This window comes from Balaenoptera borealis, assembly GCF_965194805.1.
Source record: "Balaenoptera borealis genome assembly, chromosome: 10".
NCBI lineage: Eukaryota > Metazoa > Chordata > Mammalia > Artiodactyla > Balaenopteridae > Balaenoptera > Balaenoptera borealis.
This window is the reverse complement of record NC_138874.1, coordinates 90,195,783-90,208,072: the sequence shown is the minus strand read 5'-3', so window position 1 is coordinate 90,208,072 and position 12,290 is coordinate 90,195,783. Positions and strand designations below refer to the sequence as shown.

Genomic DNA, 12,290 nt, shown 5'->3' with positions numbered 1-12,290 from the left:
CTCCTTTTATATAGCTTGAGGTGATAGATGTTGCTTGCAATAGAAGAAATTTTTGTTGTCACATGATATGATGTTTTTCAGACAGACAGTTGCAGCCTATTAGTGGGTTATGAGATCAGTTTAGAACCCAGTAACACAGTGGATTTATCTTATAGCTAAGGAACCAGTCACACTTAGATAAACCCTAGTATTATAGCAGGCTGCTGACAGATGCATCCAACTTTGTTCAGGAAGAAGACATTGTTATTCTGGTCAGGAACAAACCTGCCGTCTGTCCAGGAAGGAGAATCTGTCTCTATCTTCCAAGGCTTTCTGTTTATATAAACATCCTTGGAAATCTAATCTGTGACAAGAGCTGTCCCAAGTCATGTAGAAATGCCGTGGAGAATTGATCTTCAAAAAGTTGCCTTTCTTGGGAATTCCCTGGCAGTCCAGTGGTTAGGACTCAAAGCTTCCACTTCAGGGGGCCTGGGTTCGATCGCTGGTCAGGGAACTAAGAATCCCGCAAGCCATGTGGCCAAAAAAAAAAGGGTGCCTTTCTTTATTTATAGTCTTATTAATAAAAAAAAAAAAAAACTACTGAACGGTCTCTAAAAAAAATTAGCACCCAATATATATTTTTCCAATAAAATAAAATAGAAAATATCAGAATGTACTATAAATAATAACTACAGTTTTTTGAAACTTTTTTCCAATTCTTTGTATATGTATACTGAGTCACGATTTTTTTTTAATTAATTAATTAATTAATTTTATTTTTGGCTGCGTTGAGTCTTCGTTGCTGCACGCAGGCTTTCTCTAGTTGCGGCAAGCCGGGGCTACTCTTCGTTGCAGTGCACAGGCTTCTCATTGCGGTCGCTTCTCTTGTTGTGGAGCACAGGCTCTAGGCTCGTGAGCTTCAGTAGTTGTGGCACACGGGCTCAGCAGTTGTGGCTTGCAGGCTCTAAAGTGCAGGCTCTGTAGTTGTGGTGCACGGGCTTAGTTGCTCCGCGACACGTGGGATCTTCCTGGATCAGGGCTCGAACCCGTGTCCCCTGCATTGGCAGGCGGATTCTCAACCACTGTGCCACCAGGGAAGCCCTGAGTCATGATTTTAAATGTATTTATTCATGTGGGTCATTGTCAAAATGTCTGAAAAACTATTATCTATTTCTTATAAACAAGGGAATTGTGTTAGTTACCTATTGCTGTGTAACAAATTATACTAAAATTTAGTGCCTTAAAACTAGAAACATGTTAGGTCACTTTCCTGTGGTTCAGCAATCTGGGAGTGGCTTAGCTAGGTGATTCTGGCTCAGGGTCTCTCATGAGGTTGGAGTCAAGCTGTTATCTGGGCTGCTGTCATCTGGGGCTTAATCAATGATCCAGTTCCAAAAGCTCACTCAGCTCATCAAGCCTCGGTTCCTTGTCATATGAGCCTCTTCACCATCTTCATGACCTCAGGACATGGCAGCTGGCTTTCCTCAAAGTGAGTGATCCAAGAGGAAGAGGAAGCTCAAGATGGGAGCCAGTGTCTTCTTTTTTTTTTTAATTTATTTTTATTTTTGGCTGCGTTGGGTCTTCATTGCTGTGCGCAGGCTTTCTCTAGTTGCGGCGAGCGGGGGCTACTCTTCGTTGGGGTGCGCGGGCTTTTCATTGCAGTGGCTTCTTTTGTTGCAGAGCATGGGCTCTAGGAACACGGGCTTCAGTAGTTGTGGCACGTGGGGTCAGTAGTTGTGGCTCGTGGGCTCTAGAGCGTAGGGTCAGTAGTTGTGGCGCACGGACTTAGTTGCTCCCCGGCATGTGGGATCTTCCTGGACCAGGGCTCGAACCCGTGTCCCGTGCATTGGCAGGAGAATTTTTAACCACTGCGCCACCAGGGAAGTCCCCCCAGTGTCTTCTGTAACCTGATCTCAGATACTACATACCATCACTTCTGCCATATTCTGTTGGTCATACAGACCAGCTCTGGTGCCTTGTGGGAGGGGACATCCTATCACTTTGCTATTTTATTGGAATCATAGTGACAAGATGCTACCACAGTTCTAGCCATTCCGCTACACACATCACAACATCTAGCAGAAGGAAAAATTGACCCTGCGTCATTTAAGAGTAAGCAGCCTTTCCAGAGCCCCCTCACCAGAATTCCCTTTGTTTCTCATTGGCCAAAACTGGGTCACATGCATATACCTACACAGATCACTAGAGAGGGGAGTAGGCTCATGATGTTGACTTAGGCTAGGTGGTGTTGACCTGACTCACCTGGGAGAGAAATGGACATAAGAACAGTCAGGGCTCTGCCCTCCTGCAGGAATGGCTGTGGGATATTAGGTGATGGTGCAACTTTGTTAACGTTTCTCCAGTGTTTATTGTACTCCACACACCCTTTCAAGATATGTCAAGCTTTATCACATTTGTTGCCTACAACAACCCTATGAGGTTTAGCTGCTATTAATCTTACTTTACGGATAGGAAACTGAGACTTACAGCGGGAAGTAATTTGCCCAGGGTCACATGGCTAGTACTTAATGGGACTGACATTCAGACTCAGGTCTTTTCTGTCATCTCTGCATATGCTGTTAAATTCTGTACAGAACAGCTGCAAGAGAAACTGAAGCCTGGGGTCCTGCTCTCAGTTTAATTGGAGAGGTCAGAGGTCAGGGAGGTTGAAGAAGGAGAAGCACACATTGTTTAGAGGTAGCCATGGTGGCCCCATTTTTATAGGGGTCACCGTATAAAGCATAAAAGCCAATTTATAGGATTTCATAAGGCACTTGAAATAAGTATCTGTAGGTCATTAATTTGAATTATGAAAGAAATGAGAGAAACTGATTGGTATCTGAAAGGAATTAATTATTAATCAAACTTTTTTTCAATTTATTTTATTACCTGTGTATTATGACAACAATAAAAGAGGAAATGAAAACAGAATATCCGTAATCTCACCCCCATACAATATCAGCTGTTTATTTTTGTTTTTCCCTTCCCCTTCTTGTCCCAAGACAACCGAGGATTTAGGTAGCAGACTGAGATGAGCTGAAGGCATATGGAGGATGGGGGAGGAGAGGGCCTAGGAACCGGCCGGCTCAGAGCTTTACAAGGAGGGACAGTGTGCAGTGACCGTGCTATGCAATAGGCGAAGCCGAGGTTGGATGAGAGCACCAGCCTGGGGGCTCCAGTCTTGGTCCACCAGGAGGCCAGGCAGTGCATTCAGTGGGGAACTAATAAAGGACAAGGTTTTGAATGTCTGATAAGGGAAGGTTCTGAGAAGTCAGGGAAGGCAAATTAAAGCTTCGCTGAGCCACTAGCAAAGGGCAGATTGACATGAATTGCATAAGCAATGTTTTATTTTGCCTAAGTTTAATTTATTTTAATATATAATACATATTTTATTATATATATGTGTATATTTTAAATGTAACTTATTTTTAATACATTCACATGGCACAAAATTTGAAAGGTACCAAGAACTGCTTAATGAAAACTCTTCTATCTGTCCACTGCCACCTAGCTCTTCTCAACCAGAAGCAACTAATGTTACCAGTTTTCTTTTTTTTTAATAAATTTATTTTATTTATTTATTTATTTTTGGCTGCGTTGGGTCTTCGTTGCTGTGCGCACGCTTTCTCTAGTTGCGGCGAGCGGGGGCTACTCTTTGTTGCAGTGTGCGGGCTTCTCATTGCGGTGGCTTCTCTTGTTGCGGAGCACGGGCTCTAGGCTTGTGGGCTTCAGTAGTTGCAGCATGTGGGCTCAGTCGTTGTGGCTCGTGGGCTCTAGAGCACAGGCTCAGTAGTTGTGGCGCATGGGCTTAGTTGCTCTGTGGCATGTGGGCTCTTCCCGGACCAGGGATTGAACCCATGTCCCCTGCATTGGCAGGCGGACTCTCAGCCACTGTGCCACCAGGGAAGTCCCCACCAGTTTTCTTATATCTCCTTCCAGAGAGAGTTTATCATAACAACAATTACATACGTATTTCTCGACCCTGGTCCCCCATCCCCATTTTAAAAATTTATATAAACAGTAGCATACTATTCAAACTGTTCTGCACTACGCCTTAATTCCCCTTTTAATAAAAGTATGCCTTCCAAGCAGTTTTTATGACCCAGGAATAAAAATGGAAAAATATACAGTGAGGGGATAACTTGGTGAAAATCCAGGGTAATCCAGGATGCTGGAGAAAGCATCATTGAATTAATTTATAGGCCTGATTGGAGAAGGATTCTAGTTACAGCCAGGACAGGGTCCACAGGGAAGGAGAGAATGGTAGGTGTTCAGGGCTTGGATGATTTAGAAGACGAGGAGGTTGAGATGAGGAAGAAGTACCAGGAGACTCTGGATATGTAGTAATATCTAAGGAACTGGATTTTTTATTATTTTAAACATGTCCCACAGAAAGAAATACATTTTACCTAATGACCAGGATACATGTTTGTGTGTGTGTGTCTGTGCTTACTTTTACTATGTTCAATGTTTTCTGTTATTTTCTTTTCTATTCCATTTTATTTCCTCAAAAATGTGCTGATCATACCCATAAAGTAGATTCCATGACCCATTCATGAGTTTTGACCCAAATTTGAAAGACACTGTAAATTAAGTTGTAGCTTTGTTAGTTTGTAGTTGATGTAGAAGAGTCACCATCAGGGAGGGTAAAACCCATGAATGGAGGAGGGTGCAGAGTAACCGGTGTGAGAGTGAAGGTTCTGGGAGTGCTGGTGGGGAATGGATACGAAGGGGAGAAGACAGGCAAATACCGGATGGTGAAACTGGATAAAGACATTGGTGGCTCAGGGATTCCAAAGTGGCCCTGAAGGTCAAAAGGAAGCAGCCCCACTCTTAACTCCTGTGCCTGTTGAGTCACAGGATTAGACAAAGAAAGGCTGCCAGTTGGACAGCAGCGCGAGTGTGGTTTGTATGGACACCGTCAAGGCTCTCTTTTGGAAGGAGCTATAATTAAGGAAATACATTTCATTTAAATAGAAAGTGCTCTGCACAAGAATAGGGAATTCCATAGGACACAACATGGAAGGAACAGAGGTGACCTTGTAGAGAAAGGGATGGGGTTCCCTGAGGGGAGGGGTTTATGCCCAGAGTGGCTGGGAGAAATAGTTATAGGGGAAGCAGTAAGTAGGGTCATATTTTGAGGGAGGAGCTCAAGGATGAGAGGACGTTGTCTTTTGGGGAGCAGTGCAAGCTGAAGAAGGAAGGACCAAGTACACAGAGGGAAGAAGGGCAAGAGGAAGAGCAGTTTTAACAATTCAAGGACTCGGCACATTCAGGCAGCTGATCTAAATGAAATTGCTCCGGGGAAGTTTGCTTAGGAATTGTTCCTATGCCCAAATGGTGTAGACCAGGGCTCCATGAGTAGATTTCAAGTAGTCCACCAACTTGTATAGAAGTTTCTTTATTTATAACAGAAATTCAGCGTTGATTTAAGGTATGACTGTAGGGAACAGTGACTTTGTCACCAACTGAAGTCACATGCTCATATCACATTAAGTTGTTGCAGTATCTCGAAATTCCAGCAACGACCAGAAACAACACATGTTATACCAGTTTCTTGTGTCACTCATCATACTTTGAATTATGGTGATTATTAGATTCATTGCTATGTTTTGCTATTCAGTGCTTTATGAAGAAGTGCATATATTATTATATCATAGATTCAGGGGGTTTTATATTTATATAATATATTATTAATATATTAATTTATATTATAAATTAATATATTTATTAATATGATAAACAATAGTCCTGTGTATTTACGTGCAAAGAAAAGGTTGGAAGCTGCTGCCGTAGAAGGATCTCTTCACCCCTGTGGAGATTTGGGGCTTAGAGAGCTGAGGGGTCTTTACAGGTTCTGATCACATGCCTATATGGAGAGTACTTGCAAATGCCTTACTCTGCCTGACGGAAAAGGGACTGGACTCTGTTTCAGGGACCAGCTGTGTGTGTGTGCATGCACGTGTGCATGTGTATGCATTCTGAAAAATAAATACATGGATGAGACAGTTCTCTTAAATTTTGCTTTAAATAAGTAGAATTTTAAGCTATTACATGGAAATTTCATATTAATTTGAAGGATAGTCTTATTCTCATTTCTTGTGATAGGATTATCTGGTATTAAAGTTTGGTTATATACCTTCCATTTAGTATGCTGAGAAGCAAGTTACTAAAAAACACTGTATGTTTGTGTATATTCCAAAGGACCGGTGTTTCTTGATCACCGAGATGAGCTTGAAGGAACATACAAGGTTTATTGCCAGAATCATGATGAGGCCATCTCATTGCTGGAAATATATGAGAAGGATGAGAAGATCCAGAAGCATCTTCAGGACTCCTTGGCAGATCTTAAGTAGGAGTTTTGAGCACTTCATTCCATCATAGCTCTTTAGTTCTGCCTTTTGGAAGTCACTCCCATGTCTATGTCTAGACTTCTTATGACATCTGTGGATCTATCATATTTTAAACATAAGTGATACATTATCGTAGGTCCTGTTATGTAACTTGCCTTTTCCCATTCTATATCTTGGAAATCTTAAGTAGCTTCCTGCTTGTAGTTTTATCCATTAAAATCACTTTTATCTATACACACAAAGTATTAAGTTAGCACTTTCAGGTAAGAAGCTGCCAGGAAGATAGTTTGGTCCAAATGAGAGAAAAGGTAAGAAGATAAAGTCAGTTATTCTTGACCATCAGGTGAGCGTCTCCTGTCTTAGAGAGGTAGGCTATAAGGATATAATATATGCCTAAGTAGGTCAAAGTGAAGTTAAGGGCTTATTGACTTTTTTCAATAGACTAGATATGCCACCATAGACATTCACAATTCCCCTTCTATCCCACGTGGTTTTTGTCTGCCCAGCTAATAGGCATTAGTTGGACTAATATGTTCTGAGAGGAATGTGAAAATCAGCATCAGTATTTTCTTTTAATCAGCTGTTTCTTCTTTTCATGCTCACTGCCCTGTAGGAGCCTGTACAATGAATGGTAAGTTCTTGCCACTTGATGCAGAAGCTCGTTTCATTATTTTCTTCCTTTATAGACAGAAACCTAGAAGTAGACCTGCCTTGCTGTATTTTCCTCCTTAGCACTTACCACCAAATGACACTTCATATAATGTTTGTTGGATTATTGTCTGCCTCTTTCCACCAGGGCAGGGACTTTTTTGGGTCACTACTAAATCCGCAGCACCTAGAACACTGCCTGGTGTTTATTAGGTGCCCAGTAAATGTGAATGAATGAAGTTGGGAAGTAGGGTGAAAGAACAGAGCTATATTAGGAATAACAAATACCACCTGTAGGCCCTGTGTTATTGACAGTTGACTGAAGTCTCTGTTTTTCCTTCTCTTGAAGGGGATGCACAAATTATATTAACCTGGGCTCCTTCCTCATCAAACCAGTGCAGAGAGTAATGCGCTACCCACTGCTGCTGATGGAGTTGCTGAATTCCACCCCCAAATCCCACCCAGATAAAGTGCCTTTAACCAATGCAGTCCTTGCAGTCAAGGAAATCAACGTTAACATTAATGAATATAAACGTCGAAAGGACCTGGGTAAGAAAAGTATACTTGCTGAAAAGGAGGTATACCCTTGAGAATGTTCTCCTTCTCAAAAGAATTAATTACTTCACCAGAGGTGGACAAGCAGATGGTAGGTAATAGGGCTGTGGTGAAGAAATGGTAATAGAATTTGGGGAAAATGAGATAATGAAAGAAAAAAAGCAGTGATAATAATAAAAGCACAACCATGCATGTTGGAAATAAGGCATCTGTGATAAAGCTTATAGCAGTGAGTCTTTCCTAAGAGATATAAAGACCGATTAGAGAATGGCTGATCAGGAGAGTTCCTTCAAGCATGAGTGATTGCCTTCTCAACTCATTGAAAGCAGTCCTTTTCAAGCCACACTTCTATGTGTTTGCTCCGCACGTCTGGTTGGATATTTTAGTGTTTCCAGTTAAGCTAGAACTTTTTTGTCTTCTTTCAGAAGACCCGGCTTTGCCCACCTCCCTGGTACCATCAGTCCTGCCTCTGGTCTGTGCCCCTCCCCTCCCCCACAGAACTGTGCAGTCAGTTGCCAAACACCCTCTCTTTCTTTATAATATAGAACAAACTGAACCATTTCTTTTGTCTCATCAAATCTCTTGTCGAGGCTTTGATTTTGAACACTCAATGAGTATAGCATGGTGACCATGCTAAACTGATTTATCATTCATATCCTCAAAGAATCTATAATATAACGTCTTTGCCTGTCTCTCCACTATTCTCTGTGTTTATCTAAAATCATTTTCCCCTTCTGCTTCAGCCATGTCACCCGTGTTTAATGTTGACTGTGGATGTTAAAGCTCTCTTGCCATCTAGCCCTTTGTCTTGGTTCATATCTCCTCATGTAATGTCATCTTCATCTCCTACAACAGTAAAGTGTGCCTTTTTGCTACCACCCAGGCTTCCCTTGCTACCCTTTTACTCTTATTTCCAGGCTTTTCTGCAGACTGTGCCTGATGCATGACACATAGATTAATCAAACGACTCCTGCATAGCATTTCACTATGTGAGACGATTGGATATAAATATCTCATTTGTATATGAGACCATTTTAGGTGGTCTTATAAGTCAGGTACTGTTACTTTCTACATCTTATTGGAAAGGAAAATGGGGCTGAGAGAAGTTAAGTGGCTTATTTAAGGCCACACCTTTTTTTTTTTTTTTTGCCCATACAACATGGCTTGCAGGACCTTAGTTCCCTGACCAGGGATTGAACCCAGGCCCCGGCAGTGCAAGTGCAGAGTCCTAACCACTGTACCACCAGGGAATTCCCTAAGGCCACACCTTGATGAAATGACAGACCCAGGCACTGAACTCAGAGGTTTCCTTGACTCCAAATCTTAGGCTCTGTTCCTTACACCTCTGCGACCTTCTTTCCTCGTCTCTAACCTTCTCCAGTCTGCACACAGTCTCTGCTGTTCTCCAGGTATCCTATCTGTCCATAAATGGTGATTTGGATTAATGTTCTGTGTACTCAGTTATAAGCTCATTGAAAACAAGCACTAGCTCTAGTTTGGGTTGTTAATCTCGTTTGTAGTCTGTCCATGCTCAGAAGAGGGCTTTCTTCACTCACCAATTTGACTCACTCCCCAGTCCTCAAGTACCGAAAGGGTGATGAAGATAGTCTCATGGAGAAAATTTCCAAACTGAACATCCACTCCATCATCAAGAAATCCAACCGGGTTAGCAGTCACCTGAAGCACCTCACCGGCTTTGCCCCACAGGTGAGGTTCCTGCGCTTGAAGGTTCAGCCTGTCTTTGGCTGCTTTTCAGGGCTCCACGGGGCAGCCTGCATGGTGTGAATTGGCAAGATTCCCCTCTTAGTACCTCCCCTGGTGTTTGCTAGCTGGTGGATACAGGACCCTGCAGCTACTGTTTATTTAAATCCATCCACCCAACCCTCCATCCGAGCCTTGGTGAGCTGCTTACAGTGTGTATAAAGGCAAATCAGGAGGCCAGATCGGTCACCATGTAGTAGTTATCGTGGTTTTAGACACCCATAAGGAGCTTATAATCTATTTGGGGAGACAAAATTAAAATTGTAGACATGTTAAGCTAGAAGGGATTTAAGAGATCACCTTGTTCAACACCATATGTCACACATGAGGAAATGTAAAGTCTAAGGTTTGAGTGATTTGTAAAACAGTTATCAACAGAGTAGATCCAGTATCCAGACTTCATGCACTGAACCATGTGTATGTGATACAGTCAGTGGAAAATACCAGCTAAAGAATCAGTTGCTACGCTTTGTAGTTTGTTCTCTACACGCTGTGGTACTTAAGAAAACTGGAGCTCCATGAGAGTGTGCTTCATGTTGGCAAGAGATTTAATCTGAGCCTTAAAGGAGAGGGGCAGGTTTGGCATAGGGAGAGAGGAGGGCAAACCAGGCAAGGCAGCAATACTGGTGAAGCAAACAGCCTGACCAGCGAAGGGTTTCCATCAGGAACAGAGGGGGTCAGTTAGAGCCAGGAGGGCCTGTGTGTACTTAGGAGCTCTGTCAAATCCAATTCAGTATGATTCAGGGAAACATCAAAGGCTTAAAATTTAAACAAAAGATGCTTTTAAGAAAGATGCTTTTGCCAATAAGATCTATTGAGGGAGAGTCCCAATTTGCTAACAGCACTTATTTATTTTGAACAGATTAAAGATGAAGTATTTGAAGAAACAGAGAAAAACTTCCGAATGCAAGAAAGATTGATCAAATCTTTTATCCGAGACCTGTCTCTCTACCTCCAGCATATCCGGGTGAGTAAAGACATCACTCTCATTAGAATCACATACAGTGGGGAATTCCCTGGTGGTCCAATGGTTAGGATTCGGCGCTTTCACTGCCATGGGCCTGGGTTCAATCCCTGGTCAGGGAACTAAGATCCCAGCCAAAAAAAAAAAGAATTACATATGGTGTAATTCCATCCGCTCTCCTGTTCATCCAGCATATTGCTTAATGAATGTGGAATAACCTGGGCTCAAATGACCAGTATGCCATGACAGACTTTTTATTGGGATTCTTACAGATATAAATACTGAACGAATATCCTCCTGTTATTGTTTTATTTATTTATTTGGTTGCACCAGGTCTTAGGTGCAGCAGGCAAACAAGTTTTGGCTTGCCAGCTCCTTAGTTGTGACACGTGGCTCCTTAGTTGTGGCACGCAAACTCTTAGTTGCGGCATGCATGTGGGATCTAGTTCCCTGACCAGGGATCAAACCTGGGCCCCCTGCATTGGGAGCGTGGAGTCTTAACCACTGTGCCACCAGGGAAGGCCCTCTTACAGGTTATTTAAAAGTTAAACAACGTCAGAAGATCAGCACTGTTGTATTCATAGTAAAGGGACCTAGCTCTTTCCTCCCTCTCTTTCGATCTTCATCACCCTTTTTTCCCACTGTCTTCTGTACCCAGTTATAGAAGAAGCACTTGTGACAGTTCATTTTGTCAAAATCATTTTGAAGATCAAATAGTAAGAGAATGGTTCTTGTGGGGTATGCTTCCTAATAATAATATTTATTTACAACTGTACATAGGCCTCTAAGGTTGTTAGAGCCAGAAATCGGTCTAGAGAGTTGGAAGAACTTGGGAGATCAGGCAGGCCCTGGTCTTCCTTCCCTCAGGCAGTGCTTCCTTCATGAAATCAGAACCAGGACGAGAATCCTTTCTCTTAATACCTGTAATTTCTCTGTTGATTTAATAGAATAGTGTTTATATAAGTATACCATATACCCCTGTCCCTCACACAGGAAAATCTCATCCCATGAAACAAATAATTTCCTTTAAAAGAGATCCTTTGCTTTTTAAAAATCATTATTGTTATTATTATTATAATTTTTTAAAAATTAATTTATTTATTTATTTTTGGCTGTGTTGGGTCTTCATTTCTGTGTGAGGGCTTTCTCTAGTTGCGGCAAGCGGGGGCCACTCTTCATCGCAGTGCGTGGGCCTCTCACTATCGGCCTCTCTTGTTGGGAGCACAGGCTCCAGATGCGCAGGCTCAGTAGTTGTGGCTCACGGGCCTAGTTGCTCCACGGCATGTGGAATCTTCCCAGACCAGGGCTCGAACCCGTGTCCCCTGCATTGGCAGGCAGATTCTCAACCACTGTGCCACCAGGGAAGCCCCCTATTATAATTTTTTAACTAAGTAAAATGGTACAAAATTCAAAAACTACCAAAGGGATAAGTATAAAGTAAAAGTAACTCCTCCCCCTCCCCTGTCTCCTAGTCACCTATAGAGGCGGACACATCTATCATATTCTTCTGTCAGAGATATGTGTGTGAGGGAGAGAGACACACATGCACTGTTGAGCATCTTGGGTTTTGCATTTTGGAAATCATTCCATATTTGCACACACAGAGCTGCCTTGTTCTTTTTTACAACTGCATAGTATTTAATTGTTATGGACATGCCATAATAAATTTAACTAGTCCCCATCGATGGATGTTTAAGTTGTTGCAAAAAATTAGAAACGTTGGCAGAAGAAATATCCTTGAACATAGATCATTTTTCTGATCTATGCGAGTATATCTGAAGGCCAGAGTACTAGATTTTCTGAGCCAAATCATATAGCAATGCAAATTTCATAGATATCATACCAGTGAGAACTCCCCACCAGCAATGTATGAAACAGTTTCCCCATCCCTTGCTAACATACAGTGTTATCAAAATCAAAATGTCTTATCTTTGCCTGCAAGAAAGGTAAAAATCGCTATTTTAATATAGTTTGAATTTACATTTCTTATATTATGAATGAAGTTGAGGATATTTTCGTATGTTTAAATC

The 12,290-nt window shown here is 42.0% G+C and overlaps 1 protein-coding gene across 13 annotated transcripts in view; it reads left to right on the top strand.

Moving 5' to 3' along the window:
- Positions 1-12,290, top strand: part of DNMBP (dynamin binding protein) — a 153,606-nt gene that overhangs the window by 92,870 nt on the left and 48,446 nt on the right. For 12 of the 13 annotated variants that reach the window (XM_082408054.1, XM_082408055.1, XM_082408056.1 and 9 more), the window contains 5 exons: positions 6,184-6,331; positions 6,946-6,963; positions 7,330-7,529; positions 9,112-9,242; positions 10,159-10,263. In XM_082408054.1, coding sequence (XP_082264180.1) covers positions 6,184-6,331; positions 6,946-6,963; positions 7,330-7,529; positions 9,112-9,242; positions 10,159-10,263 — 602 coding nt within the window. The remainder of the gene's footprint in view (positions 1-6,183; positions 6,332-6,945; positions 6,964-7,329; positions 7,530-9,111; positions 9,243-10,158; positions 10,264-12,290) is intronic. The other variant, XM_082408053.1, reaches the window with a different exon arrangement.